We start from the raw sequence: 16109 nt of genomic DNA, 5'->3' as shown, positions 1-16109 counted from the left end.
AAAAACAATTTAATTATACAGTTGCAAAGAAATTTTTTTATATAATAATTGATGTATACTCTTAAGTTTTTGATCATTATATATAAATAAAATTTAACATGGTTATTAAATTTAAATAATGTTAATTATTTCATGATTAATTAAAAAAAAACATAAAAGTATAGTGTGAAAAAAATAAATTTGACATATTAAATATGCCAATAATAATAATAACTAGGTGGGGGTTGAATGCCGCAATTTTTTCCATTGTTTGTTTTTTATAAATGTCATTTAGTAACTCATTCAATTTGTGAAATATAAGCTACTCATAGACCAAGTTGAAAGCTTTTGCCATGACATAAAGATAGCCATTTGAAGGCCGAATATGCGATTAAGTACCAGTGAAATGAAGCAAATATTGTTCTATTTCAGCATCTCCTGCTTACGTTTCTTCCCGGTCACTTTCCTGCAAGGCCAATATTATAATTCAAAAGTGATTAAAGACATACAGAGGTATTCAAAAGATGAGTTAAAAAGAAGAAAAAAAAGTATGTTTTTTCGTTTCCTTAACATGTAGTTTCTTCTTAGAAGACGATTTAAAATTATATTCTATTTTCTGAAGCATCTCTTTAATTCTATACTTTGAAATTGGAGGGTCTATACTTCCTTTTAGGACATCCTCTACATTCATATGTGCATCTAGGCTGAAGTTTCATCAGCTACCTATAACCCGTCGTCGTCATCCGACATAAGTGTAGAGCTGCAAAGAAGAGTGCAAAGACGAAAGCTGCAAAAATTTAGTACAAATTTTAGAAATAAATTAATAAAAATAAAAACACATGGAATTTTAAATTCGGGTATCAAAAGTAAAAAACTAACTTAGGAAAAAGATACATATCGGTTCCATAGTTGTGATGGCCAATATGTCTATTTCCTGCATGAGTAAAATATATAATTAAAGACTTCCACTTACAAAAAGAAAATAATAAGAGAATTAAAAGAAAAAACAATTTCCACGTCAGAGAATTGGCTTCCACTTGCAAAAATAATGTTATCTCTCACAATAGAAAATCTTTCTTAAAGGGTGCATTCGACTGTCATAAAACCAAAAAAATACATCTAGGAAATTGTTTTTAAAAACTAATATTATCTCTCACAATGCAAAATGCATACCACTGATCATTGAATTAACATTGCAAATATTGTTAGTCTTGTTGAATCACATTCAACACAAATTAACTAACACATTTTTTTACAAAAAAAAAAAAAAAAAAAAAAAAAAAAAAAAAAAAAAAAAAAAAAAAAATTGTGTTTAGGGTTTAGCGCTCACTATTGTAATTAAATTGTAAAGTACACCTCTCTAGAAAACAAATTACCTAATAACTTATTGATCTTCTTGTAGGATGTTGAGGTAATAAAGAACGCAAAGGGCATTTCTCTTCTAGATACTGTAAATGAGAAGATAAAACATGAAATATTGTTTAGCAACTTTGAATGTGAATGAAAACATCAATAAGGTTTATTACAAATAACATCCAAGACATCTATTCGTTTTCAATAGAAAACAAAAAATAAAATGGTCAATTACAGATGGTAATAATCCAACTTCAATTGTTTACACCACAAGGAAAAAGGTCATTACCGTCGCCGGTAAAAGTCCCAAAAATCGCCGGTACTGATAATAGCGGCGACGCGTCGCCGCTAATGAGTCGCCGCTACTGCCTCGTCGCTATTGATCAGTTTGTCGCCGCTAAAGATAATAGTCGCCGCTACTGACCAGTGTCGCCGCTAATAATGTTGTCGCCGGGAATGACATTTGTCGCCGGTAAAAGTGTCGCCGGCAAAAGTGTCGCTGGTAATGATAATTGTCGCCGGTAAAAGTGTCGCCGGTAATTTGTTTTCAATTTTTTTTTTTAAATAATGATTTTCGTTGCCGGTGATAATATCGCAGGTAAAAGTGTCGCCGGTAATAACAATATTCGATTAAATATCAAAACCAATAGTGTCGACGCTAATTACAAAACAAACATCCTATTAAATATCAAACATAATAGTGTCAAACAAACATCCTATTACAAACAAACATCCAAAATACAATTAAATATCAAAAGTCATACTATCCGAGTAGCAAAACAACAAAATTTTTACAATCTACTAACTAGCAAAATGAGACAACATATGCAAATAAAACCCATTCTTACATACCCTCATCGCCGTTCCCATCGTTTCCTTGATTGTTTTGGGATTGAAAAAACGAATAAAGCTCATCCCTACATGCCGGGTCGGCGAGCATTGCACGAAGATTTTCCAACTACATAATTAATAACAATATATATAAAATTATAAGTTAGATCGTCAAACATAAACAAAAACTATCAAAATACATTGTTATTTTTAAAGTAAGATAGAAAACCAAAGTACATTGCTATATTTTGCACTTGGGACAAAAACCAAATTACCAAACTTTTTAGCAAATAACCACCACAAAACCAAAACTACCAAATCAACATGCATTTTACGATGCTAAAGTAGATTGTTATTTTACCTGTGATGGTTGTGATGGTGGTTGTGATGGTTGCGAAGGCTGTGGAATCGTCGGGAGACCAGAAGGTTTGCGGCCAATGCCTCTAATGTGGCCACGTCGCTCTCCTAATACTTTCTCGAACGTAGCTCTTTCTTGAGTTGGCGTAAACTCACTTTCACCTTGAGTTTGTTCTAGCAGCTCTTCAACTAACCGATTCTGTAACTCCCAAAAGTGAGTAACAATTAAGTATAAATAAACATTTAAATATATGATAAAATTATAATTAAATACTTACATATTGTTGTTCCGATTCAGCAGTAACAAATACACCATTCTTATCGGTATGAGCTTTGCGAAATGTTTCCACTCTCTTAAGGTTCTGTTTAAGTTTAAAAATTAGATTATATTTTAAATAAATAATTACATGTATCGTACGGTACCTTCTTATAGCAAGTACTGCTATACGAGCTCGAACCCCCACGATTCACAATTGTTTGCTTTTCACGGATTTTTTTGTTCCTTTCTGAAGCAATTTTGTGTTCGTCAGTTTGAAAATACTCAACTGTCTTCTCCCAGTTATCAACAAGCATACCATCCGGAGGATTTGCCAATGCTCTCGGGATATCTTCATACCCTCCGACCATGTTGAAATATTCTTTTGCGTCGGCTTTACGCTCTCGAAAACCTCTTAACAAGGCTGCTTGAAAACTCTCTGTCAATAAAGTAGCTTGTGTATCCTGTTACATTTGATTGAGATCAAACTTTGTCTACAATAAAAAAAAAAAAAAAAAAAAAAAGTTAACCAAGTAAGAAACAATTATAGTTAAACCTATAAAATATATTTAAATAAATAATTACCGCTAAATGTTGTAATACAGTGTCCTTTATATCAGGGGAAACTCTTTTCCAACTCCATTTGTCGAAAGGGACCATCTGCCACATTGTTTTCCCAACTTCTCGGGAAAACATGTCTCCCGCCTCTCCTACGGGATTAAATGTGATATCCCTATCAAATTGCATGGCTATTGGTTTCCCCTGGTTCTGCAAGATTGCTTTTTCAAGCTTTATATTTTTTGCTTTTCCTCGAGCTTTCCTTCGGGCACGTCCCTCAATAGCGGCGACACCTTTAGCGGCGATGCTAGCGGCAATACCGGCGACAATAGTTAATAGCGGCGACAAACTGGAGGGAAGGGTACCGTGTCATTTTTAGCAGACTATTAGCGGTGACTTTTTTGGAGTTTTAGCGGCGACATCGGTGTCGCCGGTATTAGGTTAGACCGGATAAGGCACCCCACCCATTGGATTGGATATCTCATCGAACGGTTGAGATGCAATATAGGGGGAAAGTGCGGATTCGGGTGACAACCCTTTAGCGGCGACACTATTAGCGGCGACAAGGGGCTTTACCGGCGACTCTAGCTAGAGTCGCCGGTAAAGCCCCTTGTCGCCGCTAATAGTGTCGCTGCTAAAGGGTATATTTCTTGTAGTGTTACTTGTAATTTGTAATATGATAGTGTATGTACTGTGGTTCCTTTTAGTCAAATTCATGTCAGTGAGACAAAAACTGTAATTTTTTGTTGCAAAAAAAAAGGTGGGACAGAGTAATTTCACCATTATATCCAATGAATATATTAGTACAAAATAAAAGTAATTTCACCATTATATCCGATGAATGTATTAGTACAAAATAAAAGTAATTGCTCAAACTTTTTTCTACCTCAAACTACAACAAAACAAAATAAATAAATAAATAACTCTCACGACAAAAATATCATTTAAGGAATTGGAATATAAATAGAACTTATTTCAATATACATATGTGAAGGGTATTTTGGTCTTTAAGGAAGAATGGAACTAAATTCTGTCGACTTGGCAATCATGGAATGAGATCTCATATTCCGATTCCGTCGGAATTGACAAAATCGACGAACAAAACATGTGTTTCCAAATACAAAGTTTCACAAAGAATGAGTCAATCAATTTTGGAAAGTAAAAATGTAAAATGTATGTAACTGAAATTCCAGATAAAAAGGGTAGTTTTGAAATGCGTCTTTAGTTAAGTACCTGGCCAAGAATATCAACACTTGAATTTGAAAATGTGTGACGACCCTCATCACTATCAAAAGTGAATATTTTGAGGTGACAATCACCTTGCAAGGGTCTTCACATGTCCCAAAGCATTCCATCCACCTGAAAAATGAAAGCATTTGACACTAAGCTCTTGGATACCTCCTTGGCTATATCGAAAGGATTTCTTTCCCATTTATTCCCCTCCTTCATATGCCCATCCGGTAAAGTAACCCTAAAAAGTAAAAGAATGGAAACCAGTAGCAAGCACTCAATCCAGTTATTTCAGCTTTTGTACACCAACTGTTCGACAATATGTTTATTGAATTCGAAACTTACTTGATTGGGTCGCCATAAATAGACTGGCGATGCAATATCTGTTGAGCTTTGAGGGACTCAAAAAGTCCGATTCGTTTGGGGATAACTGATCGAAGATAAACATCGTCCTTGGTGATTGACAAGGAAGACTTTAGGCGGTAACTAAGTAAATCGAAAACGAAATCGTCATCAGCAATGATCAAATCAAAAGGGTTAGACAATATATGTGATTAAATGGAAAAGCAAATAAACTGTTTAGAAGCCAACAATTCACCCGACAAGTACATGGAGCAATAATCCCTAAATCGCAGGTGGCGGATCGATGGGAAGTAGAAGTCCGTACATGAAGTAGAGGAGCCATGAAGATGGTCGTGCTGGAGAAAGGGTAGAGTGAAAGCAAGAAGGGGGCGGCGACCCGAAATCGACATGGCAAACGAAAATAGGAAAAAAAAAACGAACCTGTAACTGTACGGGGCGAAGGTGACCGATCAAAGGCTTCACATGGGGGTCGACGGCACACGACGGAGAGCGGAGTTCGATCTGGGTCGAGTACGGCTGATTTGTAGATCTTTTTCTCCACCAGTGTCGATGTGTTATCTTCATCCCAGATGCTTCAATAAAACCCCAAAATTGAACGATCGATTCATTTGTTTAACCGGAGAAATGTCGAAGAAATGAGTTCAGATAGAGATGGAGAGAACGTGACCAGTTGGATAAGAAGCGGTGGAAGGAAGGAAGCAACTGAAAGAACCGATTAACCATGGGTAAGGAAATGAATCTACCTTGGTTAGTACCCTAGTTAGATACTATTTCTAAAAAGTGTCCTCCTTTAATATAATAATAATAATAATAATAATAATAATAATATAACGAAATAGTTGTCAAAAACATCTAAAGAAATAAAGATATTGCTTGATATTACGGGATTAGAAGTTGAAAATGAATTAATATTTGATATTGTTGACAAATATAATGAAACAAATTAATTTCTATCTATTAATACGTAGGAAAATTCTAATTTTAAATGGAAATACAAATAAATAGAGCTAAAAAAATATCACATGTATAGTAGCTTGTTAAATAGAGAAACAAGTGTCAATATTTGATTTTGTTTATTAGAATATATATATATATATATATATATATATATATATATATATATATATATATATATATTAACATATGGATTCCAGGTATTAATTATTAAAACAAAATTATGAGTTTTGAAGGGTCACAACGTGGTGGAGGTATCACCATGACGTGGCATGGCCGCAGGAAACACGCATCTCATTTAGCTACCACGACTGGAAATGTATTGGCCACGACGTAGTGATTGTTATAGGTAAACTCTAATTTTCAGGCTTAAGGCCCTATTTAAGGGAAGTGATGGCTAGGGTTTCCTTCACCCTCGGTCTCCATCACCTCCTAAAGCCTTGAAGCAAACCGTAATTGTAGCATCCCAATTTTTTCAAGTAGCTTCAAACTCATCCCTCGGATTTTAATTATGTAATCTCTGGCCCTTGGCTGGAAAGAAGTAGCAAGAAAGGACCATGCATGCAAAGGTGGCAGTTGGGTATGTACACCCAACGTAAGTTGGGGTACGGCCAACGTAGGAGGTTAAATGGTCGCGGGTGTTCGAAGACGCACGCCCAACGTACGAGATGTACACCCATCGTACGCTTGGTGGCACAAAAATTCTAATTTTAGGGCTAAGCACTATATCAAGAACATGAGGACCGAAACCCTAGCCCCTTATCAGCCTCCCCAACCTCAGAAAAAACCCTAGAACGTCTCATCCCCTCAATCTTGGGTGATTTTAACCTTGAGAAGCCCATTTTGGTGATTTTTTAAGCTTGGAAGAGGAAAGAATAAATTAGCAAGGAAAAACTTAGGAAGTTGGAGCTCATAGATCTGGAATAGCATCATCATTTAGGACTCTTTGGAGGTATAAAGCCCATAACTTTCCTTAATAATGCTTAGATCTAGTGTGGTTTGATTTTGAAGTCATTTTGGTCCCAAGTATAGAACTTTTTGGTTCAAATGTAGCACCTGGTTCCTGGTACGTACTCCTTGCTATTTACTTTCTTAAAATAATGTATTTTGCCTTGGACTCGACGAGTTGATGGGCCAACTCACTGAGTAGGAGTAGGACAAGGTGCGGGAGTTGGACTTTGGACTCGGCGAGTCGGTCCCCGGACTTGGCGAGTAGGCCCTGGTTGGGAAAAAACCCTAATTCGGGTGTTTGCACCCTATCTTGGCCTCCTTTGTCCCTAACACTTCCAGAGAGCAGTAGAGCGAGACCCTACCCCCCCCCCCCCCATATTGTTCTTAAGAGTGTTTTTGGCCTTGTGAAGGAGGTTGGAGCTTAGAAGAAGAAAGAGGTGGTTGAAGAGTGCAAAGAAAGGAGTAGATCCGAACTCTACTCAGGGAGAAGTTTCCATTCAGGTAGAAAAGTCTCTACCTTGATCTTTAGATCATTAGTTACCATTTTTGTCCCAAATTGGTGGTTTTCAAGCCCTAAAACACCAAACTCCATGTGTGGTGCTTAATGATCCGAAATGACTTCTGATCTAGACTTATTGGATGAATTAGTAGCATAAAGTTCCTGTGGTTGAAGTGATTGAGGTCCCCATTGAGTCTATGACCTCTTGAAGAGTTTGGTTTTAGCCTTTTGAGCTTATAGGGCCATGCATGCACGTAAACTTTGCAACTTTACATGATAAGCATGCTCAAGGAACATGGATCTATGTTTTGGAAGTGTTGCATGTTTCAGAATCGGTCAGTATGGGAAATGGGTCATAGGGACTCGGCGAGTCCCAAGGAGGAACTCGGCGAGTTCCGTGAAGATGGCCTTAGACTCGACGAGTTAGATGAACAACTCGGCGAGTCTTGTGAAGATTGTCTGGAACTCGGCGAGTTGTTCTTCAAACTCGGCGAGTCGGGTCACGAGTCGGTTCAATCGTCCCAAGTCATGAGTTAAGGGTGATTCAGTGAGTGGGAAGGACTAGTTGAGTAGGACCCGGTTAGTAGGAAAAGTACTCGGCGAGTGCATGCCATGACTCGGCGAGTCCAGTCAAATGGACATTGACTTTGACCAAGGAGTTGACCTTGGGCCAAGGGAGGGTCAGTCTTTTGACCTAAGGGTATTTATGGGTGTCTAACCTATGTTTATGGTTTATAGCCGGAGGATTTGCGATCCAGCAGTCAGACGCTCAGCAAGGAGACTTCAGCAGCTACTTTCGAGGTGAGTTACCTTCCAGTAGCGGTGGGTCTAAGGCCACAATGCCGGCCCACCAGTAGGAGACGTATGATAGATGATTGTCTTTGTGATATCATCTAGGTTTGCTACTACCTGATATGTTATATGCTAGCATGATATGTTGTATGTGATAGTAGTAAAGTTCGGTTGTTAAGACCGAAGGGTAGTCAGACACCCCAGATACGTCTGACAGTATGTGATCATATGTTTGCATGCTGGCTTGTTATGTTATATGCGATAGAGGTGGTAGGAGGGGACCAGTCCCCGAGTTCGGTTGATAGGACTGAAGGGTAGTTCAGGCACCCCAGATATGTCTGATAATATGTTATGTTATGATATATGTGATGGTAGCAGTAGGGGTGAAATAGTCCCCAAGGTTCGGTCGTTAGGACCGAAGGATAGTCAGCACCCCATAATTGCTTGACATGGGTAGTCAGCACCCCATAATGGCTTCACACGGGTAGGTCGGCACCCCAGAATGGTCGTACCGGGTAGGTCGGGCACCCCGGAAATGCCTGGCAATATGTATGATATGTGATTGTATGGTATGTGGTATGATGGGGGAACTCACTAAGCTTCGTTCTTACAGTTTTCAGTTTTGGTTTCAGGTACCTCTTCTTCGAAGGGGAAAGAGCTGGCACGGTAGCAGCACATCACACACACGCTTTGTATTCCGCACTATGAGATCTTCCTGGGGATTTGTACTCTGACTTTGTTATGTTTTTATAAACTGGTTTCCAGACACGCACATCTTTTATAAAATGATATGATCGATGAATGTTTTATTTCTAATGTTTTGCTAAGTATGTGTATTTAAAAATGAAATTTTTGGCTCGTATTTTCGGGATGTTACAAGTTGGTATTAGAGCCCTGGTTTGAGGGATTCGGACACACCTTCTGGGATGTATGGACTCAAATCGTGGGATTAAAATAATTTGAAAAAGAAAATGTTTTCTAAGAGTTCTTTTTGAGGAGGAACGAAGTGTGTGATGTGCGCGATCGGCCGAGCTCAAGTAAGTATTCCCCAATGTACCCATACCAATTTATATATGTTTATCAGTTCCTGTAAAACAACATGCTATAATAGGACTAAGGATCTAGGAGTGATGCCTTATGTGTCTGCTTTATGTGCCTCAGTATATGAAAATTGCATGCTAGGATTGAGTAGACAACAGTAGGATAGCCTGTTTAGGTTATGCTTGATAGCATGAGCTTAGCATTGTATGCTAGTACAGTTTCCCATTATGAGGATGGAATTGCTTGAGTAGCCTTCTATGTCTGAATGTTGCTTGCTTTGTGCTTTGTGGGACTCTAAGTGATGAGATTTAGCCATTAGGTGAATGCATCACGTCACATGCGAACAGGGTTGAATAATCTCAGAGTGCTAGACTTGGCCCTATTACGCAGCTCTTGTCTGAGTCTAACCGTTGTAGGGACGAGTCTTTTACTTGAAGGATTATCTGAGCCTCGCCGCATGTGATGGTATTCAGGTGATGGCTAATTGGCATCACAAGGAGGCTTTTAGCAGCTGAGGATTGAATCGGGTATAGACAGAGGACTCCCTAGGTCAAGCCTAGGATGGGAGTAGCAGAAATTATTAGCAGTAATAGTGATTTGGTGGAGTCAAGGCATTACTTGAGGAAAGTACGGATAGATGTGAAAGGTAGTATGGGCCCGTACTACTGGAAGCGGAGGATCCGTACTCAAATCAAGGAAGGCTGAGATGAGACCAGGAAACTTGTGGTAGTAGTGATCCCTCGAGATATAGCAGTGTTCCTGACGTTTTTATGTTGTGTTTCAGAATGGTGGTGTTGCGCCCTAGACCAGCAGTTGGCAGTTCAGGAGAGGGATCGGGCTTGGGATCAGGTTTCGAGCCGGTGGATGAGGGGCTACGAGATTTCATCGTGTCAGAGATCACCAGGGGCATCCTTGAGTCGACCCCCATTATCTTCAGGTCGATCAAGGAAGGGATAGTTGAGTTGATGGAGGATCGCCTCCGAGCATTCAGGAGCGACATGGCATCTGGCCAGTCGGGATCCCGCACACTGTCCTTTATGGACTTCATGGGCAGTGGTGCGCCGGATTTTCACAGGGCGAACAACCCCATAGCTGCCAGGCGATGGATTGCATACATTGAGTCTGCACAGATTATTAGCTTCTGTCCTGAGGGGTCGAAGGTGAGGTTTGCGGCAAGGTGTTTACAAGATCGAGCTAGGGATTGGTGGGAGTTAGTGAGTGACTCGTTAGGAGCCTCGGCTGTCGAGGCTATGACTTGGTCGGACTTCGCAACCAGGTTCAGGACAGAGTTTGCGCCAGCTGTCAAGCTTCAGCAGCTGGCTAGGGTGTTCTTAGATATGAGGCAGACGACGGAGACTGTGGCGGAGATCACCACCAAGTTCCGGGAGAGGGCATTGTTGGTTCCCCAGTATGCGGGTGATGAGGACATGAGGAGGACCCGCTACCATGACATGCTCCGAGCTGATATTCGAGAGCATGTCAGTTTTTCAGCTTGCCTTACCTTGGACTCTATGATTTCCAGGGCGAGGGAGAGAGAGATAGATTTGGAGCACATCCGGAAGAGGAAGACAGAGGAGGGACAGACAGAAGGGGCTTCGGGGAAGAAGCCCAATGGATCAGATGTAGGCCAAAAGGCCAGTCAGGACCGAGCCGCTGCAGGAAATGCGGCAGGCCTCATGAGGGGGCATGTAGACTGGGATCGTCGGGCTGCTATAAGTGCGGTAAGTCGGGGCATTTCAGCAGGGATTATACCGCCCCTGCACCTGTGATACAGACGTCTAAGTTGTTGTGTTTCCACTGCAACCAGAGGGGCCACAAGAAGGCCAATTGCCCTCAGTTGGCAGTACCCACGCCAGTGAAGGCGCCAGCTCCAGCGAACCTGCAATCACTGATGGCCGGCAGGGCAAGGTAGAGGCTCTAGTGGTGAGGAGTTGGGCATTTCAGCTGACTACCGAAGAGGCACGCGCTGCACCCGATGTGGTGACGGGTATAATTCCTTCCCTCTATTTCATTTTCATGTTGTTATGTTATTGATATGTGCTCTGTGTATATGCTTTAGGATCGTTCCATGTGAACGGTATCCTTGTTCAGGTGTTGTTTGACTCGGGTGCTACCCGATTGTTTGTTTCTCTTGCGCTTAGCAAGAAGTTTACTGAGTCTTCAAGCATGTTGGATTGCCCTTTAGAGGTAGAGATCGCCGATGATCGATCGGTACGGGCATCCGCGGTGTTCAGAGATTGTGTTCTGAGATTATTCAAGGAGTGCTACTTGGTGGATTTGGTTCCCATTCCGTTGCGGGGGAACAAGGTAATTATAGGCATGGATTGGTTGAGCCCTAATGGGGTGGTGATAGATTGCGCATAGCAGCTAGTGTGGATCAGGACCCCAAGTGGGGGAGAGTTGGTGATCCACGGCGAGAGGCCACAGCGTGGGCCCGCAGTATGTTCGACAGCGAGAGCTAGGCGCTACCTTTAGCAGGGTTGCGTGGGTATGTCGTGTATGTTGTGGATACCCGGGAGGCGGGTAAGGAGACGGTGAACGAGGTTCCAGTGGTGCGGGACTACATTGATGTGTTCCCGGAGGAGCTTCCTGTAATACCTCCAGAGCGACAGGTAGAGTTCAGGATCGACCTAGTCCCTGGTGCGACTCCGATAGCCAAGGCACCATCGGTTGGCTCCTCCTAAGATGCAAGAGTTGTCTAGCCAGCTACAGGAGCTGTTAGACAAGGGATTCATTAGACCTAGCAGTTCATCCTGGGGAGCACCGATCCTGTTTGTGAAGGACGGGTCGCATCGGATGTGTATAGATTACCGAAGCTAAATAAGGTAATGGTGAAGAACCGTTACCCACTTCAGAGGATTGATGACCTCTTTGATCAGTTGCAGGGAGCATCTTGGTTCTCCAAGATCAATATGCGTTCAGGTTATCATCATATGAGGGTCAGAGAGGAGGATGTGCAGAAGACCGCGTTTCGAACGCGTTATGGCCACTATGAGTTTGTGGTGATGCCGTTCGGGCTCACCAATGCTCCTACCGCGTTCATGGACCTCATGAACCGCGTGTGCAGACCGATGTTGGATCGTTCTGTGATAGTTTTCATTGATGATATCTTGGTTTATTCCATGATGCAGGAGGAGCATGAGAAGCATCTGAGAGAGGTTTTGGAAACTCTGAGGAGGGAGAGCTTGTACACCAAGTTCTCCAAATGTGAGTTTTGGTTGCGCGAGGTGCAATTTCTTGGGCACCTCGTCAACCAGAATGGGATTTTAGTAGACCCGGCCAAGGTGGAGGCCGCGATGAGATGGGAGGTTTCGAAGTCTCCATCCGAGATTCGGAGTTTCCTAGGATTAGCAGGCTACTATCGGAGATTCATTCAGGATTTCTCCAAGATAGTCGTGCCCCTAACACGGTTGACTAGGAAGGACGTGGTCTTTCGATGGGGGCCCGAGCAGCAGACAGCATTCAAGATTCTGAGGCGTAGATTGTGCGAGGCGCCAATCTTAGCCCTGCCCGAGGGCGTAGAGGATTTTGTGGTATACTGCGATGCGTCCATTTCGGGGTTGGGCTCGGTGCTGATGCAGACAGGGCACATCATAGCCTATGCTTCGAGGCAGCTGAAGCCTCACGAGGCGAATTACCGGACGCATGATTTAGAGTTGGGGGCGGTGGTCTTCACCCTCAAGATTTGGTGACATTACCTTTATGGAGTTCGGTGTACCATTTACACGGACCATAAGAGTTTGAGGTACCTCATGGATCAGCCGAATCTGAACATGAGACAGCGTCGGTGGTTAGACGTGGTGAAGGATTATGATTGTGAGATCCTTTACCACCCGGGGAAGGCCAATGTGGTGGCCAATGCGCTTAGCCGCAACGCGACGCCGATTAGGGATATCTGCATGCGGATGACAGTGGTGACTCCGCTTTTGGAACAGATTCCGGAGGCCCAACAGGAGGCCCTGAAGGAGGAACATTGGAAGAGTGAGTGTATAGTGGGTCAGGTTTCCTCCTTCGACTATGATAGCAGGGGATTATTGACATTACCCCGCAGGGTATGGGTGCCATACCTCGGAGGCATGCGCCAGATCTTGATGGAGGAGGCGCACAAATCCCGATTCTCCATTCATCTAGGGGCGACGAAGATGTATAGGGATCTTCTTCTGGACTATTAGTGGCCCTACATGAAGCGGGATGTGGCCTGGTACGTCGAGCGGTGCTTGACCTGCAGGAAGGTCAAGGCCGAGCATCAGAGACCGCATGACAAGATGTAGCCGTTGGATATCCCATTGTGGAAATGGGAAGATATTACGATGGATTTTATCACAAAGCTTTCCAGGACTGCGCAAGGAGTGGATTCTATATGGGTCATCGTGGATCGATTGACCAAGAGCGCCCATTTTATTCCGATTCAGGAGAGCATTTCGGCCGAGAATTTTGTCGATATCTTTATCAGGGAGATAGTGGCGCGACATGGGGTGCCAGTCTCAGTGATTTCAGACAGAGATGTGCGTTTTACTTCCAGGTTTTGGAAGAAGTTTCATGATGAGTTGGGCACTCGTCTGCATTTTAGCACTGCCTTTCACCCACAGACGGATGGTCAGAGTGAGCGGACCATCCAGACACTTGAGGATATGTTGTGGGCATGCGTGTTGGATTTCGGTGGTAGTTGGGTTACCTATCTTCCTTTAGCTGAGTTCTCATACAACAACAGCTACCACGCGAGTATTGACCGTCCTCCCTTCGAGATGTTATATGGACGGTGATGCAGGACCCCGATATGTTGGGGAGAGGTTGGCCAGAGGCTCATGGGAAGCACTGAAGTGGTGCTCCAGACGACAGAGAAGATTCAGCAGGTCCGGAGCAGGCTTCAAACTACTCAGAGTCGGCAGAAAAGTTACGCCGACAAGCACCGTTCAGACTTGGAATTTCAAGTTGGGGATATGGTTCTTTTGAAAGTGTCGCCATGGAAAGGCATCATCCGATTCAGAAAGCGGGGTAAGTTAGGCCCAAGGTACATCGAGCCATTCAGGGTTGTAGCCCGGGTGGGCAAGGTGGCGTACAGGTTGGATCTACCGGCCGAACTCAGCCAGATCCATAGCACTTTCCACGTCTCTCAGTTGCGGAAGTGTTTGGTGGACGACTCGGCAGTGGTGCCTTTGGAGGATATTCAGGTCGACGACAGTCTGAATTACATCAAGCGGCCTGTGGCAATCCTCGACAGGAAGTCAAAGGATCTGAGGAACAAAAGGGTGGAACTCGTGAAGGTGCAATGGCAGCACTGGAAGGGTTCGGAGTGGACTTGGGAGCCGGTGGAAGAGATGATGGAGCACTACCCCGAGCTGTTTCGGGATCGAGCAGAAGACTTCGAGGACGAAGTCTAAGATATGTGGGGAGATTTGTAGCAACTGGTTCCCGGTATATACTCCTTGCTATTTACTTTCTTAAAATAATGTATTTTGCCTTGGACTCGGTGAGTTGATGGGCCAACTCGCCGAGTAAGAGTGGGACAAGGTGCGGGAGTTGGACTTTGGACTCGGCGAGTAGGCCCTGGTTGGGCAAAAACCCTAATCCGGGTGTTTGCACCCTATTTAAACACTCTATCTTGGCCTCCTTTGTCCCTAACACTTCCAGAGAGCAGTAGAGCGAGACCCCCCCCCCCCCCCCATATTGTTCTTAAGAGTGTTTTTGGCCTTGTGAAGGAGGTTGGAGCTTAGAAGAAGAAAGTGGTGGTTAAAGAGTGCAAGGAAAGGAGTAGATCCAAACTCTACTCAGGGAGAAGTTTCCACTCAGGTAGAAAAGTATCTACCTTGATCTTTAGATCATTAGTTACCATTTTTGTCCCAAATTGGTGGTTTTCAAGCCCTAAAACACCAAACTCCATGTGTGGTGCTTAATGATCCGAAAGGACTTCTGATCTGGACTTATTGGATGAATTAGTAGCATAAAGTTCCTATGGTTGAAGTGATTGAGGTCCCCATTGAGTCTATGACCTCTTGAAGAGTTTGGTTTTAGCCTTTTGAGCTTATAGGGCCATGCATGCACGTAAAGTTTGCAACTTTACGTGATAAGCATGCTCAAGGAACATGGATCTATGGTTTGGAAGTGTTGCATGTTTTAGAATCGGTCAGTATGGGAAATGGGTCATAGGGAATCAGCGAGTTCCATGAAAATGGCCTTAGACTCGGCGAGTTGGATGAAAAACTCAGCAAGTCCTGTGAAGATTGCCTGGAACTCGGTGAGTTGTTCTTCAAACTCAGCGAGTCAGGTCACGAGTCGGTTCAATCGTCCCAAGTCATGAGTTAAGGGTGATTCAGTAGTGGGAAGAAGGACTGGTTGAGTAGGACCCGGTTAGTAGGAAAAGGACTCGGCGAGTCCATGCCATGACTCAACGAGTCCAGTCAAATCAACATTAACTTTAACCAAGGATTTGACCTTGGGCCAAGGGAGGGTCAGTCTTTTGACCTAAGGGTATTTATGGGTGTCTAACCTATGTTTATGGTTTATAGCCGGAGGATTTGCGATCCAGCAGTCAGATGCTTAGCAAGCAGACTTCAGCAGCTACTTTCGAGGTGAGTGACCTTCCAGTAGCGGTGGGTCTAAGGCCACAATGCCGGCCCACCAGTAGGAGACGTATGATAGATGATTGTCTTTGTGATATCATATAGGTTTGCTACTACCTGATATGTTACATGCTAGCATGATATGTTGTATGTGATAGTAGTAAAGTTCGGTTGTTAGGACCGAAGGGTAGTCAGACACCCCAGATACGTCTGACTGTATGTGATCATATGTTTGCATGCTGGCTTGTTATGTTATATGCGATAGAGGTGGTAGGAGGGGACCAGTCCCTGATTTCGGTTGATAAGACCGAAGGGTAGTTCAGGCACCCCAGATATGTCATAATATCTTATGTTATGATATATGTGATGGTAGCAGTAGGGGTTA

The 16109-nt window shown here is 43.0% G+C and overlaps 1 protein-coding gene and 1 long non-coding RNA gene across 2 annotated transcripts; both read right to left on the bottom strand.

Annotated features, from left to right (window-relative positions):
* Positions 1 to 227: 227 nt before the first annotated feature.
* On the bottom strand, positions 228 to 895 carry LOC145046760 (uncharacterized). The gene is made up of 3 exons (XR_013682058.1): positions 859 to 895; positions 621 to 766; positions 228 to 445 (listed from the first exon to the last, which is right to left on the bottom strand). It is a non-coding gene; the product is annotated as an uncharacterized LOC145046760 (long non-coding RNA).
* A 1212-nt stretch (positions 896 to 2107) lies between these two features.
* LOC144998590 (uncharacterized) lies at positions 2108 to 3258 on the bottom strand. Its single transcript, XM_078958333.1, has 4 exons — positions 2944 to 3258; positions 2799 to 2882; positions 2525 to 2719; positions 2108 to 2290 (listed from the first exon to the last, which is right to left on the bottom strand). Exons 1-4 carry the CDS (start codon positions 3145 to 3147, stop codon positions 2177 to 2179), a joined length of 597 nt encoding a protein of 198 aa, XP_078814459.1. The 5' UTR covers positions 3148 to 3258; the 3' UTR covers positions 2108 to 2176.
* Positions 3259 to 16109: the final 12851 nt, after the last annotated feature.

The sequence above is a fragment of the Lactuca saligna genome, chromosome 5 (assembly GCF_052625555.1).
Source record: "Lactuca saligna cultivar CGN05327 chromosome 5, ASM5262555v1, whole genome shotgun sequence".
Lineage (NCBI taxonomy): Eukaryota > Viridiplantae > Streptophyta > Magnoliopsida > Asterales > Asteraceae > Lactuca > Lactuca saligna.
Note: the sequence above shows the minus strand (reverse complement) of the source record. Positions and strands in the feature narration are given on the sequence as shown.